Source organism: Chlorocebus sabaeus, chromosome 8 (genome assembly GCF_047675955.1).
Source record: "Chlorocebus sabaeus isolate Y175 chromosome 8, mChlSab1.0.hap1, whole genome shotgun sequence".
Lineage (NCBI taxonomy): Eukaryota > Metazoa > Chordata > Mammalia > Primates > Cercopithecidae > Chlorocebus > Chlorocebus sabaeus.
In genome coordinates, this window is record NC_132911.1 from 65,803,014 (window position 1) to 65,821,810 (window position 18,797).

The 18,797-nt window shown below is 35.9% G+C and overlaps 1 protein-coding gene across 21 annotated transcripts in view; it reads right to left on the bottom strand.

Annotated features, from left to right (window-relative positions):
- Nucleotides 1–18,797, bottom strand: part of ASPH (aspartate beta-hydroxylase) — a 221,683-nt gene that overhangs the window by 151,485 nt on the left and 51,401 nt on the right. For 2 of the 21 annotated variants that reach the window (XM_008000738.3, XM_008000739.3), the window contains 2 exons: nucleotides 13,327–13,368; nucleotides 1,677–10,650 (listed from right to left, as the gene is read on the bottom strand). The exons of the other annotated variants lie outside the window; for them this stretch is intronic. In XM_008000738.3, coding sequence (XP_007998929.1) covers nucleotides 10,289–10,650; nucleotides 13,327–13,368 — 404 coding nt within the window. In that variant the 3' untranslated portion in view covers nucleotides 1,677–10,288. Of the gene's footprint in view, nucleotides 1–1,676; nucleotides 10,651–13,326; nucleotides 13,369–18,797 lie in introns of those variants that run through there. 21 annotated transcript variants of the gene reach the window in all.

An 18,797-nucleotide genomic window follows, 5' to 3' on the forward strand; every position in this document is an offset into this window, starting at 1 on the left:
ACAGAGGTCCTAATTGTAGTTCAAGTTCAGGGAGGAGGGGGTAGAGATGAAGGCCTAGTAAAAGACATCATATTTCAAATTCAAATTTAGGGCTGCCCTCCCTTTTACCATTGAAATAATCATTTTTACTTCCCTCAACTGCTAATGGAACAGGTACGGAATGATTCATTGCCAAGTTCTGCTGAATAAATGGGAAAAAGCTTAAGAATCTCAAGAATCAAGTAATTTATCACTCTCAGCACCTCAGCTAACACTTGGCACATAGCAATTGCTCAATGAACACGTGCTGAAGAGCTGAATACATCCAGTGGTGTGACTACTCTGCTAAGTCTAAATGGCTGTGGAGATTCCCTGCAGGGCCAGGGCTTCTTAGGCGCACTCCAGTAGCTGAGTAGAAGAGGGAAGGCGACTCACATTAGTACTTCTCTACTTCTATGTACCAGAGATCCATATTTCTACTCCAGCATCCATCATTTCAGTGCCATGAGTCTAGTTTGCCTGAGACACTCCCAGTTTATGTCTGCTGTCCTGGAATTATTTCACTCTCGAAACTATCTGTCTGAATGAAAAATTACAGGGTCATCCTTCACTGACCCCACTTGTAGCAGGCTCTCAAACTGTGTTCCATGTATTACACAAGCAATGAAATGTTTTCTCACCAAACGATAAAGATTTAAACTGCCTGAAAACCCCATTCTTAATGAGTTTAGAAGTTTCATTTGAAAAAAAAATTATAATGCTACATGTTCAAATACTACTAGTATGCCAACATTCCGACATACAATGCCTCTGAGAGTCAGCTTTCTCTAGCCAACTTGAACTTATTTGTCTCTAAAATTGAAATTGCAAAACATAGGAAACACAGGAGAAAGCAAAAGCACATAGCAAAAAATATTGACTTTTTTGCCCTGTCCAAAGTGGAAGGTATATTATAAAATAATAGCTATTTCCAGAGATGAAATCAGTACAAAAATAAACAATATTGTAAACTTCAAAGAAGCTGAGATCATATTATACATTTCCTCCTCTAGACCTCTATAAACTTTTTAAAACTTAACAAAAACATATTTTAGACTACAAGTGCTTTAACAACCCATATGGACGAATTTGCCCTACAAGATTTTATTTCAGTGTTTCCAAAAAAACTTTTTGCCATCCAAACTCATTTTAGTTCTAAAATTTGAGGGAAAAAGCAAGCAAAAATAAATTAAGAAAAGTAAATGCATATAAGCTCAATTCAGTCATAGGAAAGGTTTTCAAATGGATTTATTATGAGGTACAAGTGGCAATGATGTAGCAATGAAATAAATATTCAAAATTATGACATTACGACGTTCAAAGTTATGACATGAGATGTGTCCGTTTTGATGTTCCTGGGGCTGCAGTTACCAAAATGCCAGCTTACAACGGTTGAACAGGAAGGAAATTTATCATCTAACTAAACAAGAAGTGCAGAGGCAGCTGGCTGCATTGCAGGTCAAGCTTCACCCTCAGGCTGGCAATCAGAGCTCCCCAGCTGCAAGCTTCTTTTTCAGACAAGGCGATATCCAGAAGCAAAAGGAGCATCTCTTGCTCTGCTTTTTTCTTAGGTTTCAGGAAATCTTTTCCAGAAGCTGCCAGAAGTCTTCCTTTTCAGTGTTAATCATCAGGACTGGGACCCACTTCCATTCCTACACTGGCAAAAGGAACAGGGTGTCCACAGCTGCCTTCCAGTCATTACGTATGGTGAATAGTTACTGCCAGTCCACAACAATGGCCACAACATGATTTGGAAAACACATTAATTCCCTTAAAACATAACTTGGTTTTAGTTCTTTCGGTTCATCAGATAAATTTGGAAATTATAAAACATTTGCATTTAATCACTATATAATTGCCCCTCCAATTTCAATTAAAATTAGATGAAGCTATGAAAAGCAAATGAAATCATCACTTTGAATCAACCACTTACAGCAAATATGATAAATAACACAAATACCCAAGCCCAGGATTAGCTTACTTTATTCACTGTTGCCCATAATGAGAAAGAATCAATATATTTCTTTCCATAAATATGTAGTAGTTGTAAACTTACTAAATTGTATGTTGTGTTTAATCATTCAACAAATATTTAGCATATATTAATTCAAGACATTATTCTACAGTAAATGAAAACAACACACCTACCTTCTGGGGGAGAGAGCAATTTAAAAAATAAGAAACATGAACTATTTAGAGTATATTGGATGGGGACAGATGGTACGGGGAAGACACGGAACAGAAGCACATAAGGGAAAATTAGGGCTGGGGACTATTCATAATACTTGGTCAAAAGGACTCACTGATAACATGTGAACAGACCCTGAAGGAAATCAGGGATGTGGCTATGTAAGTTACACGTCTGTTTCAGGTAGAGAACTGCAAGTTCAGTCACGTGTTGCTTAACAATAGAGATATATTCTGAGGAATGTGTGGAAATGCACCTTGAAATGTGCCATTAGGAAATTTTACAATTGTGGGAACATCGCAGTGTGCCTAGGCAAACTTAGAAGGTATAGCCTGCCACACACCTAGACTGTATGCAATATCCTATTGTTCCCAGGCTACAAAACTGTACAGCACATACTGTACCGAATACTACAGACAATTGTAACACAAAGTACTTGTGAATCTACACATAGAAAAGGTACAGTATAAACATGGCACCATGATCTTATGGGACCGCTATAACACATGTAGCCCATCCTTAACCAAAATGTTAGCATGAAGCACGTGACTGTAAGAAATTCCTCAACTGGGAACGCATTTGGCGCCAAGGAGAAAGGTGGCTGAGGCACCAAGAGAGGTGTGCATATCAGAAAGGCCCTGGAAGCTGGATCCAAGGACTGTGACTTGAGGGAACACAAAGGATTTACTTCTCATAAGAGTTATAAGCAAGCCACTCCCTCAAAAAAACCTGGCAAACAATTATAAACTTATTTTGTTTCATAGAATTTCATACACCTAGCCCATAAAAAGCTAGAATGTTTTTTAAAATTAGTGTTTTAATCTTTGGTTTACTAATTCAAAGGTGTACAGATGAAAGAAAATGTGTCCTTACTAATTCAGGTTACTCCAGCTAGGGTTATCTGTGAAGGGTAAGTGCTCAGAAGTGGTACTGTGTCAATTGCGAGGAGTCTAGCAGTATAAATCAATTTACCCCAAGAATAAGGCTCATAGGTACATGAAATTTGAGAAATATTCTGGGAAATCAATACACCAGAAAGGCATGCATACTAGGAAACTATGCTAATCCTCGCTGTTGCTCCTGGCCTGTATAATCAGTGAATGCAGATCTTCCTCAGTATACCAACAGCAGTCTCAGAACTTATCAAAATTCTGAGACCACCAGGTACTCACAGCTGCCCCATGATATGCAGTAACAGCCACTCCAGATTCAAAGCCTCTTTATGTAACCCAAGCTGGACAGACAGACTTCAGACAGACATAAATTACAAAAGAATTAAACACTGCCAATAAGGTTCCCAAGAGCCTGGTTTCAGCACCAATGAAGGGACTCAACAAAGACTGGTGAGAGTGGACTCACTTTAACATCATGAAAAATACAGTTAAAGGACATGCAACTCAGCATGGTTTGTAAGAGTTCAGGCACCTGGAACAAGAGGATGCCTTTGAATTCCATTTGAATTCTATCTCAGCGTTAACCACAGCTACACTTTTTGGTTTCCACAAATGCAAAAAAGGGGACAAAACAGGACCCCTAAGAAGGGTTTTAAGAATTAAGTGAGATAATTTAAATAAGTATTTTTCCAAAAAATTACCATTTATTTCTTCAAAAAAAAATCTTTACTTCCCCTCCCTGCCAGTCACAGGCAACTTCCAAGGTAGTTAAAACACTGCAATTACTGAACAATCTTTTGGGTTCTTTAAAAACACACACACACGGTTTTTTCTTCTTGAATATTCTTCAACGGTATATATACACCTGAAATTTTTTAGATAATTTGTTTGGTATATTCACCATTCAATAAACAAACATTGAATGCCTATTAGTGTCAGTTATTAGGAAAGGTGCTCGAGATAAATCGTAGTCTGGCAGCAAAGTCCAGGAATGAGGCAAGGTGATGAGGGTGATAACTGGAGTATGCGGGGTGCAGCCACTTGGGAGGGTCAGAGACATCTGAGTGCAGAGGTGATGACTGGGCTGGGTCCTGTGGGAGAGACAAAGGCAGCCCACCACACAGAGCAGGAGCACGTTCAGGAGCACGTTCTAGGTGGAGGGACTAGTGGGTTGTACTGACAATTGCCCCAGTCTCATTACTTTCTCCCTCAGCCCCTTGCTGATTTCATAGCATTTCACTGCAGGGATTGTAGCCACCTCAATCTCTTGTATCCCCCATGCCTTGCCCATTCCCCGGCATGCTGTAGATACTAAAAAATATTAGTTGAGTCAATAAATGGGAATTATAGACACAGCATGTTGGTGTTATATAATTATCAGAAACAATAAGAGCTTTAAGCATAGATCATCTTCCTCTAGTAGGATACAAGAGAAGTGATACATAAGGCAAAGAAGATGGAAACAAGAGGCAGACCTCTATGATGTATGCATACCTGACTTAACATGGAGCAAAAAATAGATACATAAAGTGAAATCAAATGAGACATTACATGAGAACAAAGAAGGAAGAAATGGATGACTTTCTGCTTTGTAGGGCTTACAGAGCTCTTGCAGAAATTGATTCCTATGTAACAATGATAGCCAAGGAATAAACATCTAGCTTACACAATTATATTCTTAGGCAAAAGGAGAAGAAAGGATAAGAGACTAAAGACTGTTATTGAGGAAATCTTTCAGATTAGCCCAAACTAGGTTTTCATGAAAATAACCTGATGGGTCTGCTACATATCACCCATCCTTTGGTTTCCTAAACACAAAAACTTTCCTTTTAAACAGAATGGGGCAAAATGGAGAGAGCTTAACAGCAAAATAAACTTCATTACCTGACATCTAAATGGCAATATTTATTACCAGGTCAACATTCTCTTATATTCTTTCAATGGTCTCAAACTATTGTTGACCAATAATTGTTTGGAATGAGATCTCTCTCTTCTCCCTAGTTTTTTTATTTTTATTTTTAAATATAATTTCAATTTCTATTTAGATTCAAGGAGCACATGCAAGTTTGTTACATGGGTATATTGTGTGATTTTGAAATTTAGAATGTGAATGATTCCATCACTCAGGTAATGAGCATAGCACCCAATTGTTAGTTTTTCAACCCTTGTCTCCCTCCCTCTCCCCCTCTCTAGAAGTTCTAGTGTCTCGTTTCCATCTTTATGCCCATGAGTACCCAACGTTTAGCTCCATAGTTTCTTATTCTGAAATACCTATTTTGGCCCATCCCATTCACCTCTGTATTTGGGCAGGGGGAGAAGTAGGAATGGGATGGGTAGAAAAAGGAGAAACAAACTCCATCATCTGCCTACTTTCAGTGCACCAATTCCTCCTCCTTCTGGCAAAAACACACTAACTTCCTTAGGGGAATCCAATTCTTCTTTACCCAACACTTTAAAAGTGGGCACTCACATATCCCAGGGTGTCACCAATCACAGCTTTCTTATCTCCTACCCCATAAGGAGTAGGGTTGAAGATGAGCACACGAGACTGCCTGAGAAGAAAGTCAACACTCTTGAGGGTCCATAGACAGGTGGAGGTTGAGAACATGGTTTGAGCACCTAGATCCAGCATAACAAAAGAAAAAAGCCAAAACTACTCCTGGGCTTTACAATTACGTCAGTCAATCCATGATTTTTGTCCATGTAAGGTATCTGAATGAATTTAACACCATGGATGTAACCCAAGAAATTCTGGAGAACATTCAGAAGTAAAACTAAATATATTCCTAATATCCCAAGGCAGAATGATAGATGCACTTTCCATAGAAACATAGTTACAATGAGACTTGCAGAACTGGATATTAGAATTAAATCAATTTTTGTGGACCAGAGTAAAAAATAATCTCTGAAGACCATAAAATCACGTCTATGGAAAAATGTGATCTGAATACAAAACAAACATAAGTTTTTCACAATTAGGCTGGTTATTAGGCTTCTCGATTGTACCATATACTTAAGGCTATAGTTTATTTCATAACTTTTTGTCTAGCCTTTATATCTTGCGTTTTCATGTCGTCACAATATTATTTTAAAAACTAAGCATTCTTATAGCTTCACCCATGTGTAACATTTATAATTATTTGCATTCGCTCCCTCAATGATCTCAGTAGAATAAATCAGGCTCCAGTATACTCATTTCACAAAGACACATTCATTATAAAGGATAAAGGACTTAAATATTTGTTTTGCAATCTGTTGACAAAAGTAGGAACAGGAATCACAGTTTCAGTGCTTCCAAGTTTTTAAACCCTGACTGAGACATCTTAGTTGACTATTACTATTATTATTCTACCAATGAAAAAGGGAAACAGAATGCCCAACAATGTGCTGGCTGTTGACACATATGCAACATTGACCGCTTCTGAGAACTACCTTGAGGAACAGCCATGGTCTTCAGTTTACAAATGAGGAAAACAACCATTTCCAAGATGCATTTTACAATGGAATATTCTGAGCAATCAATTTTGAGAATTATTACCAGTGGGCATTAACAGAAGAAGGAACAATTGAGGACACAGGAGAAAGAAATAAATGTGAAGAGATAGAGCCTAAGTCACCAGACCCATTTCATGGACAATAACATTACAGTTAACTTAAAACATTTCAAATTAAAAATGATACTTGTTTACTCCTTTTGTTTTTCAATGCAAGTGTCTATGGGGAATCTTTATTATCCAAGTATTATTATGAGGACCTCTGATGTTACAAACTTGAATAGCTGAACAGGTCATAATATAAAATATTCTCAATAAAGCAACTACGTACAGAATTAACTCAAGTAGTCCTCTGGATTAATTAGAGTGTTCATGCTGACTGATTTATATCAATTTCTTCATCAGTGTCTCATTGTGAAATTTTGAGAGGATCATCTATATACAATGCAAATTACCTATAAAGTAAAATTGAAAATCTTGATTTTTAAAAAAATTCAAAATGGTGACACCAATGATGTTAGGAATAACTAAAATTTATATACATATGAAGCCATTAGAAAATGAAACAGAAACTAGGTGACACAACAAATGACAAAAAATTCAATGATGATGTAAGTGCTTCAAAAGGAAGTATCTAAATATTACAATATATAGAAGATATAAGATCACCCTTGGAAAAATTCATTGGCACTCAATTATTTTCACAAAATTGACTATCCTAATAATGATTGTGCTACTAAAATGTGAAATGTCTTTTTCTTACAAAGTTTACGAAAACTATGCCAATAATGTCATTTAAAAGATTTGTAAGTATCATGTCATAATATAATTTAAATCAAATGTTGTCAGGGATAGGGCAAAATAAACTTACATTTTTAGTAATTATCCCCTTCCAGGTCTTCCCAAAAACAGCTTCTGATCCCCAACTACTTAGTATTGTGAATTCCTTGTCCCTGTTGTAGCTGACTTATTTAAAAAGGTAACCTTTCTGGTTTTAATTATACTTAGAAAACAATATGAAGTAAGCAATACAGAAACAACCTACTGAATAAAAAGTGTAAAACTGAGAGTGCAATGCATGACTTTAACCCACTAATCATGACTGAAAGCTTGTTTCTACTTGAAGCTTAAGTGTTAAGGCAGCTGGATAAAGTGTGACTTCAACTTCAATAAAAGTTAGTTGAAACATTTACAAAAAGAAAGAAAAGAGAAGGAAAGGGGAAAAGAAGAGAGAAGGGAAAAATAAATCAAGTTCTAGTCTACAAGTGCTTTTAAAGGATCTTTAAATGTTTTAGCTGAGGGGTTTCAATTCTTGAGCTAACAGTCAAAGGAAAAAATCAATGATATAGCCAAAACATTTCAAAGTACTGCACTAAATAGCAATAGACAACACTTATGTGCTTATGATGATTAGGTTATTCCAAAATATTTTCACTCATTTGTTTAGAATTTAGTATTTATGTATTTTCTGCCCCATAGACATTGAGCTTAAAAAGTAAGGTAAAAAATTACTAGAATGCTCTCAACAAATTCACTTATAATTGTTTGCCCTTCTTCAAGGGAGAACAAAAAATCTTTAGAGAAGACAGCACTTAACATTTTGTAGGTAAGTTTTTAAAAAAAGCATTCAATTTATCTCATGAGAAAAGATCTAACACGGGGATATGGTTTGAGAATCGTTTAACTTTCATATGCCTGGGGGACATGTTCTGCTTCTTGTTCTGTCCAGTTCTCAAAGCCTCACTTTCTTGTCCCAGAAGCCCTACGTTTGATGAAGTTTGAGTGGGACCCACTCAACTCCCACTCCAAAGCTTTGTGCACAGGTGTGCGCCTGGGAAGTATCGCCATCTTCAACTTCAAAAATGGTCCCAGATGTTCACCAGGCCTAAGCAGGCCAACTGGAATTCTCTCTCCCAGAGCCATCTGCATTGGGGTTGGTAAATTAGAAAGACTAGTCTAGAGCCTGCTGAGGGCCACCTTGGTTACCAAGTGGTAGCATCTCCAAATAGAGTAATTCAGGCAGAAACCAGCACAGTGAAGACCTGGGAAGTGAGCTAAGATGAATCCTGACTAATCAAAACATAAAACTCCAAGTTGTGTTAGTTTTTAAGCAATAAAATAACAGGATTATATTAGAGATATTATTCTCTAGGATTTCATCTCTTGCATAATTCTATTAAGTTGAAATTTCTGTCAACTAAATGTCATAAAGTATTTGACTTTAAATAGTAAAAGGCGTTAACATAAGAAAAAGGTGTACAATACATTTAGAAATATTTACACTTAAATGTACTCATTTCTGAGTTGAAATATCTTTAACTAGGCCACAAATCTCTATTTTTAAGATCTTCAAAAAAAAGTAAAGAAATATGTTTTAAAAAATATGGTGGTAGCAGTTTTTATTCTGTTATTAATAACCCTATTTGAAAATAAAATATTTCTGGTAGCATTTTTGATTCTGTTGTTAATAAGGTTAACAATAACAGAATAAAAAATGCTACCACAAAGATTTTATCATTATCAACTAACTGCATTTCACAGTAGTCACAATTAGATATTTAATATTTGAGGCATCGAATAGTACAAACCATTTGTAGAATTATATTTCTGACTAAAACTTCACTTTTATTAAATGTTTTCTGAGGTGCTAAATTCTGATCTCTATTTAGAGATTACACTTGCAATTCCTTAGAAATGGTAAACAATAACGACACAATCAAATATGAAAAATGTATGCCATTCAACCAAAATAATAGAAAAACAGTGTAGTATAAAATGAAAGTACATCCTAATCTGAAATAATTAAAACCTTTCTACAGTTATTTCAAGACTATAAAGGTATCATAAATAAAAGTGTTCTGAAATTGTTCTTCTAAATACAATTCTCCTCTTTATTCGTAGCTATGGCCAGAGTTCTCGGAGCAGTGTATGTGGCACACGGTAAGCACTATGGGCTAGATGAGGGGAAAATGGTGGGGTTGTTGTAAGGAGGTCAGGAGTGAGAAGCATGCAGGAGTGAGGGGCAGGGGTGAGGTGAGGAGTGAAGGAAAGGAGAGAGTAAAAGACTTGGGGAGGGAGACTAGAAGAGGGGAGAGAAGAGGGAAAAGGGGAAGGAGAACCCATGAAAAGCCTGAAGAACGGCCCCTGAAAGGCTGCAGGAGGGCTAGAGGGGGGGGACTCAGGGAAGGCAGTGACACATGAGCCTGGGGAGGTGCCCACGAAAAACAGGGAAGCAGGAAAGGGAAGGAGGGAAGAAAACAAAGGGCAAATCCTATCTCCTTGAGTATTTAGCAAACTTGAAGAAGTTACAAGGCTTTTTTTTTCTGCATAGAAATAACATTTAATATCTTAATATTCTTATTTAACGTCAATGAAAGTATTTAATACATTAATCTATAAAAATTCATGACACATATACATTTGTAGGAATACATGATCAATAAATAGAAGTTATTACATCATATTCTATGACATATTTTTAAAAGGTTTTTACATTTAGAAGCATGAGACGGTATATTTAAATTTCAGATAATTTACTTGCTGAGCACCAGTAATACATTCAATGGCTAATTTACACACTTTCACCAATCAGAGCAATATTACATTTTCCGTTTTGTAACAAATTGCAATTTTCCATTTTGTAACAAATTGCAATCTGGAACATGACCATGTTCTGAGATGATGATGCCAGAGCTTTAGTAGTTTCTTTTCTGGGTACTTCCCTTCGTTAAGTGTGCATATCTGGTAGAACTTCTACTTTCCTTTCTGTCATCTTTGTCTCTGGATGCCATTTTACTAGAAACATCCTTTATATTTGTTGATTTTTTCCTATTTTCCTTGGTTTTGGCACTTTTTTCTAGGTCCACTTTCTCTTTTTCTCTGTCCTTTTTACCCTTAGGAGACTCCTTCCTGGATAGGTCTGCATCAGCAATTTTCTTATCCTTTCGGTCATCCTCTTTTTCTTTCTTCCCCTTTTTTCTCTCTTCATTCTTACTTTCCTTCCTTGACTCAGGTTTCTCTTTCTCCTTCTTGAGCTCTTCTTTAGTGAGTTCTTTAACTTCCAGATTTTCCAATTAAAGGAAAAAATGTTTATTGACAAGATCTCTTAATTACAGAACAGGAAGTTAGTGAAAAGGTATTCTCTTTTTCTCCACACACAGGAAATGCACATTCATAAAGTTACTTTAATTCACTAGTCTTTATGGTGGCTAAAAATAGACGCAAACCTCTATAAAATATCAACTATTAAAAAATGCTAGAAGCTTGTCATATTTTCCATCTTGAAATATAGTATGACTTATCTTAAAACATTAACATGCAATATTATAAAACTGCACCATGAAAGCAGTACTTTACACAAACTACTAACTCACACTTCGTAACTATAACAACATAATTAAAGGAACACTGGCAACATAAGAACAAAGTTTTCGTAATTTGTAAGAATATATACAAAGATAATTTAAAATGTTTAGCTCAAACAAAAACATATGTCCTTAAAATACACGTGCTTCTTTGAAGATTAATATATGTAAATAACATTAAATATAATTTCATTTTCTTAGTTAACTAGGCAAAAAATTGTCATGTGTATGAAATTTTAAAATCATTTTAAAATTGCAAAATGATTTAAAATTTTAGAAACTTAAATTTTAAAAATTTAAAAAACACTACATATCTGTAGTATTTAAAAGGAAAAATTAGAATTCCCTTTCTGCTTATGTTCATCATGAAATCAGTATTCCTTTAAGTATGTTTCCCTGTTAATTCATGTAGAGCCACTCAAGCTAACACATGTCTTCTAGTTCATAGGGTTGCGAGAGCAATTAAATGAAATACACAGCTAATTCCAAATCTCATGGAAGGTATTGCTTTCAACTTGCTTTACACGGTAATAAAGCAGTTAGCAAAAGCTCTGAATTTCATCTGTTTGTACTCTCATGAGGAAATCATAAGGTAAGGTGTTTACAATGCCACATTTAAGCAGAAACAATGCCACATTTAAGCACAAAGAAGATGAAATATTTATTTAATATAATAAAATGTGAAAGATGTTTTTGCCCATCAGAATCACGTAAAACTTACAGAGCACAAACGGTATTCAAAATGAGCATTAGATTTGCACTGCTCACTAAAAGTACTGTATCTTTCTAGGCTGTCTAATAAAATCTTGATTAAAGAACAAAAACATCACATAGGGTTTCTCCATTAGTTGAATTTCCTGGTGATCAACCAGGAGATTCTTCAGTTCTTCCTAAAAAACCTTATTAAAGTCTTTTAAGAATACAGAACAGAATTCATTCAGGATCATGCTGAGTCTTCATCCTACTTCAGTGCTGTTTGAATAGTAACATAGATACCGGCATTGCAAAAGAGTAAAATGCATGTGCAATGCTATCATGTCTTATTCTGCAAACTGCTTTTAAAAATATTCAGTCTTTAATGTTTAATTTGCTTCTCCAGATCAAGAAGTAAAATATTTTATTGTCCCTTTGTTTCATCACTATTTCTATAAAAACAAGACGGTAAAAATTGTTTTCGTCCCCAGAAATTATTCAGGAGAGATAGGTTAAACCATTAAAAGTTCCTGACCTTAAAATATAAATCACAAAACTCTGTGAATCACATACTATGTCTCACCTGTTCATATTTCAGCAAAAAACAAACTACAAACAATACGCCAAGCCCTTGAAATGATCACAAGACTATCACAGGCTTATAAAGAAAACCATGCACATCCCCCATGCCTTTTACCCACAAAGAATATGACTACTAACATATGAACAAGAATAACCGCTGGCATATAAAGTCAGGCTGTAATATTGAGCTGTTAGTCTACAAATGGCTGACAGGTATAATAACTGATTTATTATTATTATTATTTTGAGACAGAGTCTCACTCTGTTGCCCAGGCTGGAGTGCAATGGCACAATCTCAGCTCACTGCAACCTCCACCTCCCAGGTTTAAGCGATTCTCCTACCTCAGCCTCCTGAGCAGTTGGGATTACAGGTGCCCGCCACCCAGCTAATATTTGTATTTTCAGTTGAGACAGGGTTTCACCATATTGGTCAGGCTGGTCTCAAATGCCTGACCTCATGATCCACCCACCTCGGCTTCCCAAAATGCTGGGATTACAGGCGTGAGCTACCGTGCTCGGTCAATAATTTTTAATGAATTAAAATATCCAACACAGCAAATTCTATGTCAATGTAATGCAGGGTTCTACATTATACATGTAAGTTTTCATTTTACTGAAAACTACACATTTGAATCACACTAGCTTTTACTGTGCTCTAAGACAGAGTGTCAAGAGAGCTTTCGGAGAAATAAAATCAATTACTGAAGACTTCATCTTTTTTTCCCAAAAGTAATTCAAAGAAATCAAAGTAAGAAAGGTTTTAGGGAACAAGGTAAGATGTGTACATGTAAATTTAATATATACATCATAACAAATATAACGTGATATTTGTATAATATACACATTCTTAATTTAAAGACTGTTACAAAGCTTTGATAACATGAAAAGATAATGACTTAAAATTATAGGCTTGAAGCAGAAAATTATTTGATGAAGTCTTGATAAAACTACTTATAAGCTAAGGTGCACCCAAGCAAGACCCAAAAGCAATAATGTTTAGCATTAGTAGCAAGATTAACATTCCCAGAAAATGTCATGCATTTTCAAACATTAAACTTGATTCACTCAAGGCTAATTTGAAAAAATGAAAATACCTTTAGCCTTAGTTTTTCTCTTGGCTACCCCACTGGGTCCTTCTGTTGATATTTACAAGATGAAAATGGGTTATAAACAGAAAATTTAATGGAATTCAAAAATAAGTGTCTATTAAATAGGTAAAATCAATGCCACTATAAATCATGTTAAGTTACTTAAATTCATCATTAAAAAATACTCCAATATCTCTTTTATTTGTCACTTTAAAGCCTTCCTTTCACTGTCTTTAACAGATAAATGCATTATAATTGGCCTATGATTTAATCAACTTCACAATTTGGCTTAGATCTTTAAGAATTGTTGGCATCAGAAATCTTTAATTGCCTCTGGAAATGGCATTTTCTACTCAGTGGTAGACTTCTGCTTGGGACACAGATGATCAATTAAAAGTACCAGAGTGAAGGACCAAGGACCTTACTTCACTACTCAATCACATTTGCCATCCAAAAAACGACAGCATATTTTGATAGAGTTCATCTTTACTGTTTGAACAATCACTGCTCTTCCATCAGTTCGAATTGTCTTTTAAAAAATTATACGAGCAAGTAAGAATGACAGTATTATGTACATACATATTACACTTTTCACTCTAAAAACTTTGCAATAACTTTCTGTTTCCTCTCTTGGCAAATGAAAGTTCTGATAATGGATTTATTTTTGAGTCTCTAACAATATACCTCTAACTCTTATTCGAACCAGGCCGTACTTAGCATCCCAATGAACTGATCTTCCCAATTCTGTCTCTCAGTCACATAAAGGCTGGTTTATGCTATGTATTGGCAAACTTTGTAAAGCCCAATCCAAGTTGCCAGTACATTTCTTAGGCACATTAGGGTTGGAGGTGCAATGTTTAGTGTTCATCTCCTCAGGAAGGGTGGCATAGCCTGTCACTAAAGAACGAAGGTCTAAGGTGTGGTCACAAGAAAGTCCCCAAAGCCATCTGACATTTTTCCAGCTGTAAATTGTAAAACCCACTTTGTACATTTCTCAAAACTTCTACTTTCAGTATGAGATGTTTGTACTATTACATTGTTCAAACCTCCCCGTTCACTATTGATAGCAATTTGTATCTATCAATTGAGGTCATCCATCTGAGAATGGTAATTTATTTTGGTTGAAATATCAATATTCTTCAAAAATGTATTAGTATCTCTTACTGTTGACAACATAAAAGTGGAAACAAGTGACTATGGTTATATTTGTCCACTTACATGAAATACATAGATAACCACAACCAGTACTTAGTCCCATGTGTTTAACAATTATTTTTCACAGATAAAACTTGATTCTTTCCTAAACGCTGTCAAAAACAGTGTATCACCCAGTAATACTGAGTGCTATTTCCAATCACTCCACTAAAGTTTATTTCAGAATAAAATATCAAAACTATTCTTGTAATGCCCACTTTTAAATAGATGAGTAGAATCCAATGTGTAAAACGCGTTAGCATAAAGCATTAAAATAGACTTCTAGTACCGCTCTGTTCCCCTCCTGACTCCTGCATGTTCTCCCACAGCAGATCCAGACTTTCCTATTGAAAAGTAGAGTGAGGAAACCCAGACTGCCCTCTCCCTATCCCCGCTGTTATGATCTAGGTAAAAAGAGCTACATGGATGAAAAGACTAGAGTTAACTTCTGTCATGAATAAACCAAAATATTAGATTAGTATTAGATTAGTGAAACATATAAAATTAAACAGTGCTGTACTTTATTTTAAACTTTTTTGGTTTGGGTATAAATCCTTATGGTGATACAAATGAACAAATGAACAAAGTGCAATGCACGATACAAAACTCCAAAGGATCATCTTATGTTTTTCTGAACTTAAAAACATAGCCAATAATTTTTCAATATTTTTGACACAACAAAGACCAAGCTAATAATTTAAACAATTATTACATTCAGTCTCTGAAGAAAAGCATATAGACTGAAAAAAGCATACCACCAAAAACAGTTAATAAAGGAGTTCCTAAGTAATAATGAAACAAAAAGATAGTCAAGAAAAAATTTTTCTTTTTCTTTTTTTTTTTCTTTTTTTTGCCGGCTGCAGTGGCTCACGCCTGTAATCCCAGCATTTTGGGAGGCCGAGGCAGGTAGATTACCTGAGGCCAGGAGTTCGAGACCAGCATGACCAACATGGTGAAACCCCATCTCTACTAAAAATACAAAAATTAGCTGTGGTGGCAGGTGCCTGTAATCCCACCTACTAGGGAGGCTGAAGCAGGAGAATAGCTTGAACTCAGGAGGCAGAGGCTGTGGTAAGCTGAGACCGTGCCATTGCACTCCAGCCTGGGCAACAAGAGGGAAACTCCCTCTTAAAAAAAAAAAAAAAAAAAAAAAAAAAAATTGTAGCCTGGAATTTAAAATAAAATGAAATGAAATTTTTTTAAAAAAGAAAATGTGTGTGTGTGTTTTTTTTTAAAGTGAAATGATCAGTTTTAGGAAGGAAGGAATGAACAAAGGTTTAGGATGAGGACACTATTTTATTACGTTGGTTACTAAACATCCTTTAAGGTTCTTCAGAATACAGTTTTATAAGCAGTAGAGAAGGCAGTCATGCCACAACGATGAGAAAACGTATGTGGAAGGAAAGGTGACCAAAAACCTAGGGCGCTCACATCAGCCTTCTTTATTTCCTTAGAAGAAAACTGATCATATATGGAATTTCCCTAGATTCTGAGGGGGACAGAAAAGGAAAAAGAGTTTGAAGAATTTTATCCGGGTTTTGTTTGGAAGGTCGAGGAAACGCAGGCATGTACGTAAGAAAAAGAAGCTAAGTTCATAACAGGAGAGAGGTGATGAGGTCAGGAGGAGGTACAGGCTCAAGGGAAAGGGCTGGCTTTGGAAACCAGAGGGAAGCAATGTCTGAAAAAACGAAGGGTGAATGAGAGAAGAAACAATAGCTCAAAAAAATCCTGAGATAGTTATGTTGTAAAGGGAAGAGAGAAGAAAATAATGGAATGAAGCTACACTAGATTATCTTAGGAAAGCAGAAAGCAAAATCATCTCTACAGAGGAATAAAATGACTCTGGAAGAAGGAAGGGTGTGGAAAAGGTTTAGAATGACTGCTAACGAGGTAAACTGTCGGAGCAGCATGTCCCTGACGGAGGCTCAGTACAGGTAACTTTATAACAGATATTTTTTCCCCCCAGCAACAATGGCAAATGCAGTAATGGAGAAAGGGGTCATTGGTAATCCAAGATCAGTGACAGCATGTAGAGGTGAAAAAAATATTAGTTTGTGGGCATTAGGTAGTGGACTTAAGGGGAAACCACAAGGCAGGTACATAAGGCCCACCTTTCTATTCTTCCTAATTCTTGACAAAATTAAATTCTTACCATTTGTAACTACGGTTGATGTAGATTCTCCCTACAGTGCCAAAATGCCACAAGCATGTCCTACTTTTCTCCTTTTCTATCTTTACTACCATAGCTAATGTCTAGGGAAAAAAAAGAAACAATGGAACATTCCACTAATCAGTAAAATTCATGACAACACAAAGGCTCTTCAAAAATAGTTTCCAAGTAGTATGAAGAAAATTCTATCAATTTGAGCAAAAATGGAAACATCTTGGTATTTCTTAATCCATTCAGACAAAAGTTGTTTTTAATTAATAGAATATATTTCAATTTAAGAAATAATCAAAGACGCATTAGGATGTGCTTAAAATACATGTTGAAAAATAACTGCCATGCTGTTTACTTTCTTTTCATCCTTTTATGCTTATTTTGATGTAAATATTTAAAGTGATGATACTTAATAGCTCTGGCAACTATTTGGGAATTCCTATACAGAAATCAGAAAAAAGGTCTTACATTCTTCCCTTAGAACATAAGAGAGTTGCCTAAAGGAAATTTATGCTATTTTGGCAACTGCCTCAGGCCACTATTCCACATTTTCAAAATCAAATTTTCTCTATGAAATTAAAATGTTTTAGCCAATGGATAGATCTGTGGTTACACCACATGCAATAGACATGATTTTAGAAGACTGGCTGCATTACAGACACACAAGTAGCTACTTCAGACTTTCAGACAGTCAGCTCTAGAATTGGTCTGGATATCGCTTCATACTCAGGTCATTTCAGCCACTCCCACCATTTCTGGTGAGATCTGTGAGTCACTTTGAGCCTTCTCATCTTCCTCTGTCTCATAATGGAACATCACAATCATTTCAACATTGACTACACATAGCAAAAAGAGGCCCTAAATGTCTGAGTAACTGTCCTGTTAGTGAGGCAGACTGTTCCTCTAGAATGGATGTCTACTCTTGGTAAAACGCATGTCAGGACCCTACACCAATTTCTTTTTTATTTTTAAACAGATATAATAATATAGTACAGATTAAAAGAAGCAGCAGCAGCAGCAGCTACAAACCCACCAACCCTCTACAATAAGTGGGAAACGGAGGATCAGAACATAACTGAAAGACTAAATAAACAGAAAGGGATTACAACCAGAGACAGAGAAAAAAGGTAAAATGCAGATTCAAATACAAATTGGAGATTGGAAAGGTCACCTGAAGACTTTTGTTAGCATAGGTCAGTTTGTTACAGAAACTCAAAATGTCATTTCTATTGCAAAAAATATGTCCAATAATTTTACCAGTTAAACTGTTTAAAAAAAAAAAAAAAAACACACACAACTCAGTATTTTATTATGCAATGAGTAACTCCTCACCCACCAGGATCCACACCAGCGTATGACATTATTCATATGATATTAATGAATATCACATGCGGGGCTTAGCATTGAAGGGGAACTGAAATAAAACCTAAGATCTGGTTCCTAGATTCAAGGAGTCCACAAACTACTTGATATCTAACTCCTAAGTATTACAGGGTCATCTCAACCAATAACAAAGGCAGTGAATTCTGCACACTGGTTCCATCATTTAACTTATGAAAATAAAGTCTGGGTCACTGAGTTTCTTTAAGTATTCCAAATATGCATTGTAATCAACGACTCCATGCCAAATCACAGAAAATTTCTTATATGTTTTATAGACTTAAGGAGCTAGCCCAGCAAATTATCTAGAAAGAGTCTTGAAGCATCAATTCCCAACAAGTAAACTGCCAGGTGATCAAATTAAGAATAACTGGCTATGCTAGATCTGATTTTTTGATAATGCTCCTAAGTCACAAACATCGGGGTAGACAAACAATCTGTTCTATCTTACTGTAAATAAAAACAATTCAAACAGAAAATAGTCCTTCCTTCATGTCTGGATACAGTTCTATAAGACAGGGAGGTAATTTCTAAAAAGAAAGAACCAAGGACAAGATGAAAAAGCAGGACAGCCCACTATTCTATATGTCCTCAGCACTGAGGTGTCTGCAGGATCCCCAGGGCAGCAGGCTGACAGCCAGACCTCAGGACTGGGTAAAATTGGCACCCAGAAGACACTTCCCCAACTGACTTATGCCCACCACTCATGCCCCAAAGCAAGGCAGGCTGAAGGAAGCTAAAG